Genomic DNA, 17,346 nt, shown 5'->3' on the forward strand with positions numbered 1-17,346 from the left:
GACCTCAGGTGATCCACCCGCCTCGGCCTCCCACAGTGTTAGGATTACAGGCGTGAGTCACCGCGCCCGGCTGGAAAACACTTTTTAACACGAAATCGAATACGGATAAAAGTGGTTTGAGAAAATCCAAGTACTTTTTACACAACAAAAGTTGGGTGGCTCTTTCAGACAGGGCCGTCGGGTGTGCCAAAGTTTGCGTTTGCCCTTCCCGGCCACGGGGGTAGGTTCTGTAGCAGCTGGGTGGAAAGGCCGCGGCTTTCACGGCGGGGTCGGCGAGGGTCACCCGAGGGGTCGCAGGCTTTGACTGGGTCTAGAGGGTCGGCTGCTTCGGTCAGCCCCGGGAGAGGTTTTCAGCTTCGGCGAGAGGTACTTGGGCTGGACCCCCGGGCTGCGCCCTCTCCGCCGGCGCCCCGTGGGGCTGGAGGTGGAATGTGCCACCGCGGGGGCCGCACCGCAGTTGCGGTGGCAGGGGTGGGGGGCAAGGGCGCCGCCGCTCGGGTGTCGGGACCCCGCGGCATCGGGAGCGTCTGTGTCGGTCCTGGTGGGCGACCTCCCACCCCGAAGTGGCCGGAGGAGCCCAGACCCGCCTCCCCGCGTCTGGGGCTTCTCCCGCGCGCGGTGACAGCCGTGGGCGCGGCTGCGGGCCGGGGAGCGGAGGGCTGGGGTCCCGGCGCCCGCGCGGGGGGAAGGGGCAGCCGCAGCGCAGAGGCCGCCCCGCCCTCCCCTCCCGTCCACGCCCAGGCTCCCGGCCCCGGAGCTGCTTGCGGCCTTTCTCTCTCGGGGCTGGGCTCGGGCTCAGCTCGACTGGGCTCGGCGGGCGGAGGAGGGAGGGCGGCGCGGGCGGGCGGAAGGGGGAGGAGAGGCGCGGGGAGCCAGGCCGAGGGGCCTCGGAGCAGCCACCCGGGCAGACGGTGCACACGGAGCACACGGAGCAGCGGCCCCGGCCCCGCCAGCGCTGCCGCCGAGTGAGTCAGGGCCCCCGCCCGGCGCCGGAGCCCCGCGCGGGGTCGGAAGGGTCCGCGGAAAAGTTGGGAGCCCCGGGGTCCGCGTGGTCTCGGGGCCGCGGAGGGGCCGGGCTGGGAGGGCCGCGGGGTCGGGGGGGGCGGCGCTGGCAGGGGGCGCTGCGGGCGCTCATGGCGGCGGCCGGGGAGGGCGGGCGCAGCGCCTCCAGGGAGCGGCCGGGCCGGCGGGCCTGGCGCCGCGGTGTCCTCTGGAGCGCCGCCCCGAGCCTCAGACGCCCTCCCGGGCAACAGGTAGGGCGGGAGGTGGGGACGCGGGGGCTGTGGGCGACCGGGCCGAGCCGCGGCGCCCCTTTGTTGGGGAGTGGAGGGCTGTTGGCGCCAGAGCCTCCACCCTGGCAGCGGCCCGCGGGGTTGCCCCGGCCCGGACGCGTCCCGTGGCTCGGGGGCCCTGCTCCGTTTTCTTCCTACCGGCCCACCTCGCCGGCGAGGTCAGAGCTTCCATGTGCTTAACGGGAAACAGGAAGGAGCGGCCCGCAGCGCCTGCCCCTGCCGGGTAGGGCCAAGGCTCCTATACCGTTATGAGGTGTGAGTGGCTGGCGACGGAGCTCCGGTGGAACTGGCTTTCTGGGCCGTAGCTTGTTAAGCACCAGAGGCCCGCGGCAAGCGGGTTGACTGCAGGTGTGGAGCACTCATCTCTGGCCTGCACTGGGAGTTTCTCCCTCCCTAAGCCAGGCTCCTGCCATCAAAACCTGATTTCGTTCACCTGAGTTGCCAGGCCCAGGTTCAGGGGCTTCTGAGGATCGTGACGAATGCACTCAACCCCTTTTCCCGGATAGTTGAGTCCGGGAAGGCCTCTAGCAGGCAGTCACCCCCGTATCTGTGCTGGGGCAGGGGTGGGTGGGGGTTGCTGCCCCATACCGGAGTTGGGGTGACTGCACCTGGGTGTGACTGGCTGCGCTTGTAAAGGGGCTCCTAAGGGTAAGGACTTGTCTGCAGCCCTGTCCCCGAGGACCTGGCCCTGACCATTCCGTGATCTGCACAGTCTCTGGTCCAGAGAGAGATCCTTTTCTGCCCTGGTCCCCCAGTCTCCTCACTGGGACCTCTGGCCAGATTTTCTCCTGGGAGGAAGGGCCTCCTCTTTCTCCTGTCCCTGGCCACAGGCTGGCTGATGCTTCACTGTGTCCTTCAGCACCGCCCCAGCTGTCTCTCAAACCTGCCTGTCTCTCCCTGCCCCTGGGACCATGGTCTCATGCAGTGTTCTGGTCGGTGGAGGCCTTTGATGGGACTTTACAGACAAGCTGTAGGCCAGATGAGGCTGCGGACCACTGTTCTTACTGCCTCTCACCCACCTCTTTTTTACAATCTGGCTTATTTTGAGGCCCATCCTGCAGCCTCTTCTTGGCTGCATCCATGCTTGTAGACCTCTAGTTCTAGTTCATGACCTGCTGCTGGTGCCTGAAAAGAAAGTTTTCAACAAGGAAGACTATTCAGGTCTTCTTCAGTGCAAGCAGGGAGCTGGTGGGACCTTTGTCACTCTCTCCTCCCTTGTCAATAACCCTTTTCTGTTGTCCTCCGTTATTCCTCCAGACTGAGAGCCACTCAGACTGACCACGTGAAATCTGAGAATTTCTTCCTCTCAGCCCCAAACTTCTGCCCTCTCAGCCCTTTGGATCTGCAAACTTCCTTGGGAATCCTCTCCTTTCATCTACCTAGAGGGGTCTTGCAGGGGTGTCAGTCAGAGTCAGGGCAAAGGTTGGGGCTGGGCAGAGTCCTGCCCAAGTTCCTGGTAATACAATGCCATAGAAATCTCTGCTCTTCTGGCCCCTCTCCAGCCTGTGCCTCAGAAAGTGGCTTCTATGCCTCCAAGGTAGGTATGTATGTGGATACCATGTCTCTTCATGTGTATGGAGGATTGAATTCTTGGTGGAAAAGTGTTTGTAGATGTGATTTTCTCCACAAGAAATCAAGGCTGTAACTGGCCTGAAGGCCCAGGGGACCTGGAAAAACAGGGTTGTCTCCCTGTCCTGGGCACACATCACCTTTTCCTGCCCCAGCCTCTTGTTTCTGGGATCTTTCTTGGATCTGTGTGCTGATGCCAGGAGGCTGTCCCAGCTCTGCCTTGGGGAGCCGAGGGTTCTGCCTGGATGTGTAAGTGAGGCCGGCCGGACCCCAGCTGTTTTCCCCTCCCATCCTGTTGAGTCAGAGGTCCTGACCCTGCAGAATCTGGGGCCTCCCTGCTGGGGAGATGGGGGTAGTGCCTTTCTACTAATGGAGGAACAGGACCACCAGGGAGGGCTGTGCTCATGGGAAGCCTGCAGCCTCGGTCTAAGAGCCCCCATTAGTCTGCATTTCCCCGTCTTCCACTCTCTCTGCTTGGAGCGGAAGAGGACAGGCTGTGTCTCCTCCTGGGGAGTGAGAAGTTGCACTGCCCAGGTGTCTGACCATTCTCTGGCGCCTACTTTGCCTGTCCCCCACCCTGCTCCCCAGCTCCTCACCTGCTTTGCAGGCATGAGGCATTCCTGGGCCCCAGGAGTCCAGCAAGGGCTCTACCCTCCCTCTGGGACTCCAGCCTGCCGCCTGACTAGAGAAACATCCCTGCCAGTTTTCACTGACCTGGCTGGGGATGGGACCCAAAGTCTAGGACTGCCTGGGCAACACGGTACCTTTGGCTTTACATTTCCCTGGAGGAGAAGTTGGGCTCCAAGAGACAGTAGTCAGGTGACTCACTTTCAATCTGGCTGAGCAAAAAAGTGGGAAGAGGGGGCCATGTGCAAACACATGGAGGTGTTCCATATTGTCCCTTCTCTATTCAATTTTCTTCAACTTTTCTCTAGGAAAAAAGTGTGTGTGTGTGTGTCTGTGTGTGGGGAAAGTTCCACTGTGGATAATTACATTTAATTTTGTTCAGTTCAGAAGGCTTCCATCTCTTTAATTAAATATTTATTCTGGCTGAGGTGGAGGGGGCAGGGGCAGTGCCTGGAATGTGTGTGTGTGATTGGGGGGAGGAGGAGGGGAGAAGGTGGAGCTGAAGCTCCTTTACTGGCAGTGCTGACCTCTGATTTCATTTGAGAGATCAGTGACCAGGAGTGGGGACAAGGGGGTAAAGTCCTTGAGCTGGAATACTGACCCGTGACAGGCTGAGGGATTTCGCAAGGGCTTCTGTGGCGGGTGGGGATGGAGTGGGGGCTGTCAGAGCAGCAGCAGGACCAGCCCAGCCCAGCTGTGGTCTGAGGGCTCCTCTTCAGTCAGTGGCACCAGCTGGTCTCTAGGTCACTGTGGATAACAATCTCCCCACTCTGTTTTCTTACCATTTGGAAAGGGACCACCTTCCTTCTGTCTCAGCTTTCACTTTCTGGGCCAGCCTGAATCCCACTGTGTCACCTCCTTCCCAGGAGGAGAATGAGGACTAGGGAGCCTGGAAAAGACTGTCCTGGTCATCCTGCTGCTGCTGCTTGCTGAGTCCCAGGACTGCCAGGTGTTGTGCTGGACCCAGCATCCCTGGCTCTTCCGGGCCATCTTGCCATTCCTCTCAGCTCCAAGCAGCTGCTCTTGCCTCTTGAGCTACAGGCAGACCATTCCCTCCCTCCCTCAGGGTATCTGAGTGGTCACTCCCACCATGTTCCTTCCTCTTTTGGTTGGGGGAGGAGGTGTACATAGCAGCTCTTTCCTAGACTCGGGGGGTATGGGTATTCCCCTGCAGTGTTGTATTTTCTGGATGAGCATTTGGTTATATGAAATAGCTCTGGCCAGGCACGGTGGCTCACGCCTGTAATCCCAGCACTTTGGCAGGCCAAGGCCGGCAGATTGCTTGAGCCCAGGAGTTCAAGACTAGCCTGGGCAACATGGCAAAACCCTGTCTCTACCAAAGAAAAAAAATTCAAAAATTAGCCAGATGTGGTGCTTGCGCCTGTAGTCCCAGCTACCTGGGAGGTTGAGGTGGGAGGGGAGGATGGCTTGAGCCGCGGAGGTGGAGGTTGCAGTGAGCCATGATTGTACCACTGCACCCCAGCTCGGGTGACAGAGGAAGACCCTGTCTCAAAAGAAAATAAAATAATAGCTTTTAATTCCACCAGATGTATTGGTCTGATGTCTTGGTTCCCTGCCCCACACTCCTTGACTCTTTGCAGCTCCACCTTCACTTTTCTTTCTAAAAAGTCTTGGCCGGGTGGAGTGGCTCACGCCTCTAATTCCAGCACTTTGGGAGGCCGAGATGGGCGGATCATGAGGTCAAGAGATCGAGACCATCCTGGCCAACATGGTGAAACCCGGTTTCTACTAAAAATACAAAAAAATTAGCTGGGTGTGGTGGTGCGTGCCTGTAGTCCCAGCTACTCAGAGGCTGAGGCAGGAGAATTGCTTGAACCCGGGAGGCGGAGGTTGCAGTGAGCCGAGGTCGTGCCACTGCACTCCAGCCTGGCACCTGGTGACGAAGTGAGACTCTGTCTCGAAAAAAAAAAAAAAAAAAAAAAGTCTTACATATAGAGTCCTTCTGCCTTATGTGTAAGGTGTAAGGTCTAGATGGCTTGGCGTGGAGTGTCAACCTTGTGTGTAGTAGTTTGATGTCCAGTGATTGTTTTGGAGCTCAGAATCATTTGGGGGCATAATTTTGCTTTCTTTTGGCTTGCCTTTTTTTTTTTAAATACAGTCTTACTGTCACCCAGGATAGAGTACAGTCGCAAGATCAATCCACCACACTGCAATCTCTGCCTCCCAGGCTCAAGTGATCCCCCCACCTCAGCCTCCCGAGGTATTTTTTGTAGAGATGGGGTTTCACCATGTTGCCCAGGCTGGTCTCAAACTCCTGAGCTCAAACGATCTGCTTGCCTCGGCCCCCCAAAGTGCTGACATTACAGGCGTGAGCCACTGCCCAGCCTACCCTGGTCTCTTGATTTTTCTTTAGGGACCTGATACTCAGATGGGTCAAAGGGAAGAAGGTTTTGCCTCAGCCCTACAATATTTTGGGGCAACCCTCGGAAGCTTTCAGCTGAGCTGGCCTCAAGGCGCGAGGAAATCGCCAGAGGAGGGGGGTAAGGGAGGGACTTTACTCAGATTGCTGGCTACAGCTTCTGGGGCCAGGTCCTGCCTGTCTTCCAGGTTGAGAGAGCAAAATGACAAGAAGATGCCTAAGATTCTTTTTTTTTTTTTTCCCCCTGAAATGAGAGGTTGTAAAGGCCCCAAGGTTCTTAATTCCAGGGAATCACATCCACAGGTTACTGTAGACAGTAAAGGTTAAAACTGGAAAGCCACCATATTACAGATGAGGAAACTGATTTGTCCAAGGCTGCATAGCCAGGATGGGGCTGTATCTAGAGTTCCAGTCTCTGCCCCCTGGATATGCCCTGAAAACTTTGATTTGTCTATCTCTTCCCCCATAGCTGCTCCCTCTTGATGCCCTCTACCTTTCCTGCCTCACTCAGGATGCTCCAGACCTTGTATGATTACTTCTGGTGGGAACGTCTGTGGCTGCCCGTGAACTTGACCTGGGCTGATCTAGAAGACCGAGATGGACGTGTCTACGCCAAAGCCTCAGACCTCTATATCACGCTGCCCCTGGCCTTGCTCTTCCTCATCATTCGATACTTCTTTGAGCTGTAAGCATTCCAGCCTACCCTCATGTCTTCCCCAGTTGCCTGTTGCAGTTTCTTGGACTTCAAGTTTGTTTCTTGCTGTTTAGTTAGCCCTAGACCCTGGTGTTCTGGCTCCTCAGGTTCCTGCCCACTGTGCACCCCCTCCCCTGAAGGCACCATTGTCTTCCTGAAGGCTCAGCACCCTCAGGCCCTTGCCATCAATGGTTATTTGTTCTCACCCTCCACCCGCCTGGCCACTAGTGAACACAGGCAGCTTTGTCAGCCATGGGCAGCCCTGGAGGCTAGGGAAAAGGGGGTTGCCAGGAAGCTGGGGAAACTGAGGCCAGTGATAAAGTTGCCCTAGCTTGCAGCCCTTTCCCTTCCCAGCAAGCTAGATACCTTACTCATACGCCTTCCCCAGGTACGTGGCTACACCACTGGCTGCCCTCTTGAACATAAAGGAGAAAACTCGGCTGCGCGCACCTCCCAACGCCACCTTGGAACATTTCTACCTGACCAATGGCAAGCAGCCCAAGCAGGTACGAGCCGCAGGCTGCTCTGGCTCTTGGAATCACTGGGTTTGGTGGGGAGGGGAAAGGGTTTGAGTGTTCGCTCTGGTGGGTGAAGAGATGGGGAAGCGGTGGTGCTGACTGACGTTGTTACTGGGAGAGGCTGGGGGTGCTGCTGAGTTCTGAAGGTAACAACGGGCTTCTTCACTGCCCAGGCGGAGGTAGAGCTTTTGTCCCGGCAGAGCGGGCTCTCTGGCCGTCAGGTAGAGCGTTGGTTCCGTCGCCGCCGCAACCAGGACCGGCCCAGTCTCCTCAAGAAGTTCCGAGAAGCCAGGTGGGGGAGGCTGGGGCAGGAGAAGCTGGGTGGCAAGGAAGATCTGATGTGTCTTGCTGGGAGGGGCAGGCGGTGGCTGTACGCAGGGAGATGTGAGGAGGTGAATTCAGTTATTAATGGTATCTTATGAGGCTATCTGCAGGTATGTGGGGGCTGCTGGGGGACTGTGCTGTCCTCTGACCTAGCCATTTCTGCTTCCTGTCAGCTGGAGATTCACATTTTACCTGATTGCCTTCATTGCTGGCATGGCCGTCATTGTGGATGTGAGTGGGGATTACTGGGGTGGGGAGTAGGTTCTCTGGCAAGGTTGGGTGAGGCCATGGAATTTGGATTCCTTTTTTTTTTTTTTTTTTTGAGATGGAGTCTCACTCTGTACCCCAGGCTGGAGAGCAGTGGCACAATCTCGGCTCACTGCAACCTCTGCCTCCCAGGTTCAAGCAATTCTTCTGCCTCAGCCTCCCGAGTAGCTGGGATTACAGGCACACACCACCATGCTAATTTTTGCAATTTTAGTAGAAATGGGGTTTCACCATATTGGCCAGGCTGGTCTTGAACTCCTGACCTCATGATCCACCCGCCTCAGCCTCCCAAAGTGCTGGGATTACAGGTGTGAGCCACTGCGACAGGCCGGTTTCCATCTCTTTTAACTTCTCACCATCTCTCTGCAGAAACCCTGGTTCTATGACATGAAGAAAGTTTGGGAGGGATATCCCATACAGGTATGAGTCCTGGTTCCTCATATGGGGGTAAATTAAGACACACCCCAGTGAAGAGATGGTTTTTGGAATTCATGGCAGAGGGATCAGAGTGATGGAACCAAGAACCTCAGGGGCGAGAGGGTTTGTGGAGTGGGGACACCCTTGGGGCTGTTTGCTCTTACCTCTCTCTCCTCTCCCAGAGCACTATCCCTTCCCAGTATTGGTACTACATGATTGAACTTTCCTTCTACTGGTCCCTGCTCTTCAGCATTGCCTCTGATGTCAAGCGAAAGGTGGGTGAAGGGGTTGTGCAATTAAGCCTAAGAGCCAAAATGAGGCCTTGGGATGAACACCTGCTCCTTTGACTTCTGGGTACTCTGGATGGAGCTGTTGGGATATGGGAAACTAAAGGCAAGGGGGAGGAAGACATAGTGAGAGCTAGGGAATAAGAAAAAATCCCTGGGGCCTGCATCATCTCTGCAGGATTTCAAGGAACAGATCATCCACCATGTGGCCACCATCATCCTCATCAGCTTTTCCTGGTTTGCCAATTACATCCGAGCTGGGACTCTCATCATGGCGCTGCATGACTCTTCTGATTACCTGCTAGAGGTTAGGCTTCCTCAACTCCAGAGACCCTGGTGCAGGTTCTTCTGTCCCTTTGGTTTTCTTTAGGCGGGAGATGGCGGGTGGGGATTTGGAGGGTGACGATCCTGGGACCACGGAGGAGGGCACAGAGCCAGTGCTCCTGACTGGGGTGTACACAGGAATGTACTCGAGGGAGTCGGGAGCCCATGATGATGGGTGGGGGCTCTCTATGCAGTCAGCCAAGATGTTTAACTATGCGGGATGGAAGAACACCTGCAACAACATCTTCATCGTCTTTGCCATTGTTTTCATCATCACTCGACTGGTCATTCTGCCCTTCTGGTGAGTAGACAGCCAGGCTACACTCCTGTTCTGAAGCAATCAGGAGCCTTGCCTTTCTCCCCTTCCTTTATCTCCCTGGTGTCTTACCTGCTCTCGCCCATGTTTACAATTCTCTCACCTTTGAATCCTCAGGATCCTGCATTGCACCCTGGTATACCCACTGGAGCTCTATCCTGCCTTCTTTGGCTATTACTTCTTCAACTGCATGATGGGAGTTCTACAGCTGCTGCATATTTTCTGGGCCTATCTCATTTTGCGCATGGCCCACAAGTTCATAACTGGAAAGGTGAAGGCTCTGTTCCCATTGTGTAGACCTTACTATAAAAAAACACTAGTGTGGGGCCCTGGGTATAACAGGAACAAGCCACCCTCAGAGAGAAGCAGTCCTTAGGGGTTTGAGGATGTCACGTAATAATCCTTCTTGTCCCTTTTCCACAGCTGGTAGAAGATGAACGCAGTGACCGGGAAGAAACAGAGAGCTCAGAGGGGGAGGAGGCTGCAGTTGGGGGAGGAGCAAAAAGCCGGCCCCTAGCCAATGGCCACCCCATCCTCAGTAACAACCATCGTAAGAATGACTGAACCATTATCCCAGCTGCTTCCCAGATTAATGCATAAAGCCAAGGAACTATCCCCACTCCCCACTATAGGGTCACTTTAAGCTCTGGGGAAAAAGGAGAAAGCGAGGAGAGTTCTCCACACCCTCCCTCCTTATCACCCAGTTGCCTTTAAACCAAATTCTAACCAGCCTATCCCCAGGTAGGGGGAGGTTGGTTATATCCTTTCTTGGAGGGGGATGGCTGAATTTTCCTCTCTATCCTCCAAGTCATCCTTTCGACTGCTTTTGAGGTCCTCCCTTAGCTCTCTGGGGGTAGGGGTTACAACTCACATTCCTTATTCTGAGAATTTGGCCCTAGCTGTTTGCCTTTGACTCCCTGACCTCCAGAGCCAGGGTTGTGCCTTATTGTCCCATCTGTGGGCCTCATTCTGCCAAAGCTGGACCAAGGCTTACCTTTCTAAGCTTCCTAACTCGGGCCAGAAACCAAAGCTGAGCTGACTTTTAACTTTTTCCCTCTGTGACACAAATGAATTGAGGGTAGGAGGGTGCACATGACCCTTATCCTACCTCTGCCAAAAAGTGGGGGCTCTACTGGGGACTGCTTGGATGATCTTTCTTTGTGCTACTTCTTTCAGCTGTCCCTGTAGCCACAGGTCCAAGGTTTCACTGCCTCCTCTTTTCTCTGGCCTCTTCCCCTTCCCTCTTCTCTTCAGCTAGGCTAGCTGGTTTGGAGTAGAATGGCAACTAATTCTAATTTTTATTTATTAAATATTTGGTTTTGGTTTTTAAAGCCAGAATTACAGCTAGCACCTAGCATTTCAGCAGAGGGACCATTTTAGACCAAAATGTACTGTTAATGGTTTTTTTTTTTTTAATTAAAAGATTAAATAAAAAAGATTAAATAAAACATGGCAACAAGTGTCAGACTATTAGGAATTGAGAAGGGGGATCAACTAAATAAACGAAAATAGTCTTTCTTATGCCTTCCTTGCAGTTATGTAACATTTTCTTTTTTAAATTTCACATACATGTAATGCCAGCACTTTGGGGGGGCCGAGGAGGGTAGATCAATTGAGGTCAGGAGTTTGAGGCTAGCCTGGCAAACACGGTGAAACCCCGTCTCTACTAAAAATACAAAAATTAGCTGGGTGACATGGGGCGCTTGTAGCCCCAGCTACTTGGGAGGCTGAGGTAGGAGAATCACTTGAACTCAGGAGGCGGAGGCTACAGTGAGCCAAGATAGCGCCACTGCACTCCAGCCTGGGCCACAGAGCAAGAACTCCATCTAAAAAAATTCACATGGAAAAAGCAAAGGTAGACAGGTAGAAGATTAATGACAGCAGCCCTCAGGGGAGAATAGGGGTAGTATCTCACTGAAAGATCCAGAATTGGGAGTATCGGGCTGACAGAGAGAAACAAAATCACAATCTGAAATTTTATCATATTGTTAAAAGACTTTCAAGAAATAATATAAACAAGATAGTGGATACACAGCCTCCATTCCAAGAATAAAGTCTGTTAGAAGCATGAACACTTGCACAAATGGATGAGAGGGATGTCAGGCCTAGGTTAGAGGTGATCTCTCCCCCACCCTTAAGAGCCTTTGGAGGTGGAGGAGGGATCCTGCCTGCTAGCACCACACTGGAAGGTATCATCTGGTCCAGAACCCCCATTTCTATCTACTAGGAGCTAGGGGGAATAGCTAGACCAGAGACTTCGGGTCAGTGTTCAACAAACAGGAAGACCCAGTTCCTGAGGAAAAGACAGTTCAAGAAGGTTTGGGAAGAAGGCTGTCCTCTAAAGAAGACGTCCTCTGCATTCAATGGCCCCACAGCAACAGAGCAGCTCCTTGCCTTCCACACTGCCCACCTCGTAGTTGTAGTCCCAAGTAAGTTCTGTCCCAGCCCGGATTCTTCTGAAGAGAAAGAAAAGGATGGTGTGTGGCAAAGACAGCAGATAACCCAGGCACTTGGGGTTACTGAATATGTAGATGGACTTGGATCATGAACAGAGGAGGGGCCCTTAGAACTTCAGTGGTCCTTGCCCCTCCCCCGTCATCCCCTTTCCTGACTCCTTACTTGCTGGCAAAGAAGGCCACCCACGGGAAGCGAAGATCATGGGTATCCACGAAGACATTCTGGACAAACAGGTTGGGGCTGCAACTGTGCTGTAGGTTTAAGGACAGGATAAAAAAACAGGGAAACTGAATCTGGCTTTGCAGGGTAAGTGAGAGTTGGAAGAAAAATGATGCCATCTGGCCAGGCACAGTGGCTCATGCCTGTAATCCCAGCACTTTGGGAGGCCGAGGCGGGCGGATCGCAAGGTCAGGAGTTCAAGACCACACTGGCCAACATGGTGAAACCCCGTCTCTACTAAAAAAAAATAAAAATTAGCTGGGCGTGGTGGCTTGTGCCTGTAATCTCAGCTACTTGGGAGGCTGAGGTAGGAGAACTGCTTGAACCGGGACTTGGGAGGCAGAAGTTGAAGTGAGCCGAGATCGCATCACTGTACTCCAACCTGGGTTACAGAGCAAGACTCCATCTCAAAAAAAAAAGAAAAAAGATGCCATTTGACCCTCCCCATTATAACATGCTTTGAAAGAAAGCTACCTCTTTAAGATCCTTTGAGATCAAGAGTTTATAACAAGAAAAGGTGGGCTTATAGAGTATGTTAAAAGGAATTTGAGGAACATGGGCTAATCCGGCATCTAGAGGTGGAGAGTGGGGTCTCACGTTGAGGTAGCGTCCCAGATTGCCTTCAAGCTTGGCATCAATGATGTAGCAAGACTCCTCGCCATCGTAGAATTGGCGTGTGTTCTTACGAACAGGTGCACTCTCCCCCTTGTCCACAGAGGCCATGTTGGTTGATTTAATTGCAATCCCATGGGTTGATTTAAGAGCAAAGCCTCGGGTTGATTTTACTGCTACTTGACGCTTCATTGGACCTGGATAGAAGGGAGAATGGGGTCACGACCCATCCCAACTCATGAATGGACATTCTACCCCTATTTCTCTCCCAACATTGCCCCTGAGAAACACCAGCAAGCTGGAACCTGGACAAAGATCCTAAGTGGCAGTTTTTTTTCAAGCAGAATTAGACCTAGACAAAGGAGCTAAGGGAAAAGAGTAGCAAACTGGAAAGGAGAGGATGTGTCAAACAACATTAATAGTTTAGCATCGAGTCAGAAAGCCCTCCCAGAGATGCTGTAATTCTTAGGATCTCAATTTTTTCCCCCTACTTTAGCTTCCTTAAAAAACGCTCTATCCCAACTTTCTTACTATTTCTTCCCACCACTCCCAAAATTTTTCCAGGCTACCAGTCATGTTCTTCTTGTCCTCAAAGTCATCCCCTTCAGAGCCAGAGGAGATGGTCTGGATATCATCACTGTCAACCGCCGTGGCCGAAGTCTGACCAGCAGTGGGCTTTCGGCTGGTCCCACTTTCCCCCTCACTTTCTGTGCTGCTGGACAGTGTCAGGACATCCTGGGGAAGCAGGAGGGTAAGAAGCAGGAAGAGAAGTAAATGGGAAGGACTCCTTCAAGTCTTTGCTGTTACCCATGTTTTAGCAGGAAGGGGCAGTGGCAAGAGAAAGATTAGATGCTGGATGAAAGAAAATAAGGCAGGAAATCAAGGCTAAAGAAGCAGGAGAAGACCTAACAGTAATTATAGTGAAGGACTTGATGAGGTGAGAATGCCCCATGTTCCTTTATTAGACTAAATAAGCTTGAGAAGGTCACTCACATCAGGGTTGGACTGAGCAGAAGCCATGAGTCGTCGGCTTTGATGCATACTAGTCTTACTAGGTGGGCGGCGAAGTCCTTCAGGCTTCACGGGAGAAGGATTATAACCATAATTTCGAGAGCTTTCAGTAACTCTGATGGGAGGGGAAGGAATGAGAGGCCAACAGGTTACTGGCTGTTTCTTAAGCTTCTAAACTAGGTTTGAGAGAAGGCAGATTTGGAGACAGGTCAAAAAGCCAGGCCTGGGCTGGGCATGGTGGCTCATGCCTGTAACCCCAGCACTTTGGGAGGCCAAGGATCCCCTTTGGGAGCATTGCTTGAGCCCAGAAGTTCGAGACCAGTCTGGGAAACATGGTGAAACCCAGTCTCTACAAAAAAAAGAACAGAAAAACTTGCCAGGCCTGGTGATTATATGCCTGTAGTCTTAGCTACTCGGGACGTAGAGGTGGGAGATCTCTTGAGCCTGGGAGAGGGAGGTTGCGGTGAGCTGAGACTGCACCACCGCACTCCAGCCTGGGTCACAAAGCAAGACTCTGTCTCCCAAAAAAAAAAAAAAAAAAAAAGGCACTTACACTGACATCTTGTTTCGGTCGTCAGGGTCCTGGAAAAGAACAAGTGAGGGGTTAAATGCTTTCACAGCCTAAGAGAGCAAAACCAGTAACTAGACTTCAAATGACTTCCAATGATAACATCAGCCAGTGACAGGTAAAGTGGGGCGGGTAAAACTCTGCAACTTGACAGCAATCCTCACTACACTCCCTGGCTGGAGCCTTTAAGCCTTTCCAGTGATGGGGCTTAATGCTCACAGAAAACACCACGAGCAAGACTATACCAACCAGGGACAGTTTCCCATCTGAAAAGTGGAAAGCATCAACATCATCAAAATGGTACTTAAAATCAGTTCTTGTTTCTCTGCTTTAGTAGAAGCAAACAGTGATTAACTTGAGACAGTATTTAACATTAAAAAAAAAATCACTTATAAATCCTTCATTTTGGAATTAATCAGATACTCGTCCATGCCCTACCACCAGGCAAGTGGATTTAAAATAACTTTTTCTTGTTTTTTTGAGACAGAGTCTTGGTCTGTTGCCCAGGGTGGAGTGTAATAGTGTGACCTGACCTCACTGCAATCTCCGCCCCCCAGGTTCAAGCGATTCTTCTGCCTCGGCCTCCCAAGTAGCTGGGATTACAAGCATGTGCCACCATGCCTGGCTAATTTTGTATTTTTAGTAGAGACAGGGTTTCACCATGTTGACCAGGCTGGTCTCAAACTCCTGGCCTCAAGTGATCCACCAGCCTCAGCCTCCCAAAGTGCTGGGATTACAGGCGTGAGCCACTGTGCCCAGCCAATAATTTGGTTCCTTAAACAAACATTAGGAACGTGCTTAACAGCGAGGGGGGAGAGATAACGAGGTGGCCACAGAAATACCCATCAAGTAGAACAATCTACATGCAAAGACTCATGGTGAGATTGCACCAGAGCTAAAAGCCACTGCTCTCAAGAGTTTTCTGCCACTGCTTACCTCTTTCTTGGGCTGCTTGATGTCTCCCTCATCCTTGATGCCCAATCCTGACGTGGAGGCCTTCTCAGCCTCCATTCGGCTTCCCCCAGCCCGGCTCTCCCCACCTTCATTAGTCTTGAAGGATGAATGGCTATCGGAATCAGCAAAACCACCTTCACTGACACTATTGCAGCTCAACCACGAGGCCACCTTGTTCTTGGGTGTCTCTTCGGAGGAAGGTGGATTACAGCCACCTACAGGGATTGAGGGGGGAACAGGAATATGTGGGGGTCCAAGATCTGGGGGGCGGGAGTCCTTGGAAGCTGTCTCAGAGAGTCCGTTCTCTTTCTGGCCCCGGGTCTGCCTCCGGGTGGCATAGCTCCGCCATACTGAACTGGTGCTGAAGTCCTCATCCTTACAGAAGTTATCATCTGAGCTATCGTCATTAGACTCTTCAGGGTCCTCTGTACCACTGTTGCCATCTTCCTGGTCCTTCAAGTCTACACCACTGCTGTCAGAGGAACAGGGGGCATCACTCTCATATCCTTCTTTGAAGTTCTCCACACTCTCGATATGATCCAGATTTGCAAAGTACTCATCACCCATTTCCAGACCCTCTTTGTCTGCAAAGTCATCTGTCAGGATTTTGCCTGAGAATGAAGAGAATTAAAGGCCTTCTAGGGTTATGGAAACCTATTAGTGTTTTGTTTTGTTTTGTTTTTTTAAGATGGAGTCTTGCTCTGTCACCCAGGCTGGAGTACAGTGGCATGATCTTGGCGCACTGCAACCTCCCCCTCCTGGGTTCAAGCAATTGCCTGCCTTCAGCCCCGAGTAGCTGGTATCACAGGTGTGCGCTACCGTGCCTGGCTAATTTTTCTTTGTATTTTTAGTAGATATAGGGTTTCACCATGTTGGCCAGGTTGGTCTCGAACTCCTGACCTCAGGTGTTCCACCCGCCTCAGCCTCCCATAGTCTTGGGATTACAGGCGTGAGCCACCGTGCCCGGCCATGGGGACCTATTAGAATAAGGGTCATTCCATCAATACCCACTCTACCAGCATACAGAGTCAAAAAGCCTCCATTCCGGTCTCTCATTTCTTTTTAAGAGGGAGTTTCGCTTTTGTTGCCCAGGCTGGACTGCAGTGGCGTGATCTCAGCTCAACTGCAACCTCTGCCTCCAGCCTCCTAAGTAGCTGGGATTATAGGCACCCACCAACATTGGCTAATTTTTATATTTTTAGTAGAGACGGGGTTTCACCATGTTGGCCAGGCTGGTCTTGAACTCCTGACCTCGGTGATCCATCCACCTTGGCCTTCCAAAGTGTTGGGATTACAGGGGTGAGCTGCCATGCCCAGCCCAATGTTTCTCTTGATAATAGCTCCCTTTGTATCTTAACTATGAAAGTATGAAGACGCTTACTGCTGTTTTAAATCTTGCCCTTACTATCTTTCCATTTCTTCCTCAAGAGCGTACTGAGCTGTGCTAAAGATCTCTGGATGGAGTGATGTGGGAGAAAATCATACACTGGACTGTACAATCATGTCTGTCCTCTGAAACATCACCACGTCCAAAATTTCATCCCTTTTCATTCTCTTCGTTGTGAAACACTTGTATCCCTCTCTGGTCTAGCTAGACGGGTACATCACTCATCATTCTCTTTGCAGAAGTCCCTGGCTGCCTCTTACTCCAGTTCACATGTCAAGCACCTTTCTTCTTATGTTGAATTTGTCTCTGGTTCAATTCCCTACCACGTCCCAATCTCAGGAAGCAGCCCTTATATTTTATCACCAACCTGCATAAATACAGACAAAAGAGCCTTTGGCAATGTCATCCAAGCAGCGGATACCCCAGCCCTTGTTCTGTGTCTTGAACAGCTGTAGCCGAACTTGCAGTCCATGTTGCACCAACCGGTTTGTGCACATGTTTGGGTCACATTTGCAGCGTTTGTTACACTCATATACCCTGGGAGGATGTTAGAATAAAATCAGTCATGATATGATCACTAGAGCACAGGAGATCCATAAAACTGCTATAATTCTTAAGCTATCATCATTTATAAAGTGTTGTGGATAAAGATTAAAAATTAGGTTATGATCTAAGTGAGTGGATCTATTGAACTATCTATGCTCTTTGATTCATTTGGAAATATAGCCCAAGGAAAAAATTTAGAGGGTGGAGAAAGATTTATAAAGATGTTTATAGCAATACAGCTTATAAAAGTGAATGCCAAAATGCCTAACACCTGGAGAAAAGCTAAGCAAACTATAATGAGAACACAGATTACAAATCCATTAAAATAAGCACTATATAGTCTGTCAATTTGTAGAAATAGAAGCACAAAATAAAGACATGTGAGAAATTCCAGGTGAGGTTTCTTACTAACAGCAATAAATACAAAAATACATAAATGAATAAATGTGAGGAAAACAGAAGCCAACATAACAGATACTGAAAAGAAATAATGGGATAGGAGGAACTGTGACTAATGTTCATGGTAAAGTTGATTTTCATTCTTTTATTCAGTCAACATTTATTAAACACCGCTAAC

At 51.7% G+C, this 17,346-nt stretch overlaps 2 protein-coding genes across 8 annotated transcripts in view; one reads left to right on the forward strand and one right to left on the reverse strand.

Annotated features, from left to right (window-relative positions):
• Positions 1-654: 654 nt before the first annotated feature.
• Positions 655-10,562, forward strand: CERS2 (ceramide synthase 2). Of its 3 annotated transcripts, none has more exons than XM_017546337.2 (11): positions 655-965; positions 6,380-6,553; positions 6,951-7,068; positions 7,254-7,372; positions 7,578-7,635; positions 8,041-8,091; positions 8,271-8,363; positions 8,554-8,682; positions 8,894-9,000; positions 9,133-9,286; positions 9,439-10,536. In XM_017546337.2, the coding sequence occupies exons 2-11, from the start codon at positions 6,381-6,383 to the stop codon at positions 9,577-9,579; spliced, it is 1,143 nt and encodes a 380-aa protein (XP_017401826.1). In that variant the 5' UTR covers positions 655-965; position 6,380; the 3' UTR covers positions 9,580-10,536. The 3 variants fall into 3 exon arrangements, with proteins under 3 accessions (XP_017401826.1, XP_017401825.1, XP_017401828.1); XM_017546336.2 differs by having other exon boundaries at positions 793-965; positions 6,338-6,553; positions 9,439-10,562; XM_017546339.2 differs by lacking the exon at positions 655-965 and adding an exon at positions 1,126-1,253 and having other exon boundaries at positions 9,439-10,471.
• Positions 10,563-10,977: 415 nt separating this feature from the next.
• SETDB1 (SET domain bifurcated histone lysine methyltransferase 1) overlaps positions 10,978-17,346 on the reverse strand; it is a 38,810-nt gene continuing 32,441 nt past the window's right edge. For 3 of the 5 annotated variants that reach the window (XM_017546332.2, XM_017546334.2, XM_017546331.2), the window contains exons 15-22: positions 16,591-16,760; positions 14,819-15,447; positions 13,868-13,896; positions 13,297-13,429; positions 12,873-13,038; positions 12,289-12,500; positions 11,635-11,723; positions 10,978-11,471 (exon numbers count right to left, since the gene is read on the reverse strand). In XM_017546332.2, coding sequence (XP_017401821.1) covers positions 11,354-11,471; positions 11,635-11,723; positions 12,289-12,500; positions 12,873-13,038; positions 13,297-13,429; positions 13,868-13,896; positions 14,819-15,447; positions 16,591-16,760 — 1,546 coding nt within the window. In that variant the 3' untranslated portion in view covers positions 10,978-11,353. The remainder of the gene's footprint in view (positions 11,472-11,634; positions 11,724-12,288; positions 12,501-12,872; positions 13,039-13,296; positions 13,430-13,867; positions 13,897-14,818; positions 15,448-16,590; positions 16,761-17,346) is intronic. The other 2 variants (XM_017546333.2, XM_017546335.2) reach the window with 1 other exon arrangement.

The sequence above is a fragment of the Cebus imitator genome, unplaced genomic scaffold, assembly GCF_001604975.1.
Source record: "Cebus imitator isolate Cc_AM_T3 unplaced genomic scaffold, Cebus_imitator-1.0 Scaffold188, whole genome shotgun sequence".
Lineage (NCBI taxonomy): Eukaryota > Metazoa > Chordata > Mammalia > Primates > Cebidae > Cebus > Cebus imitator.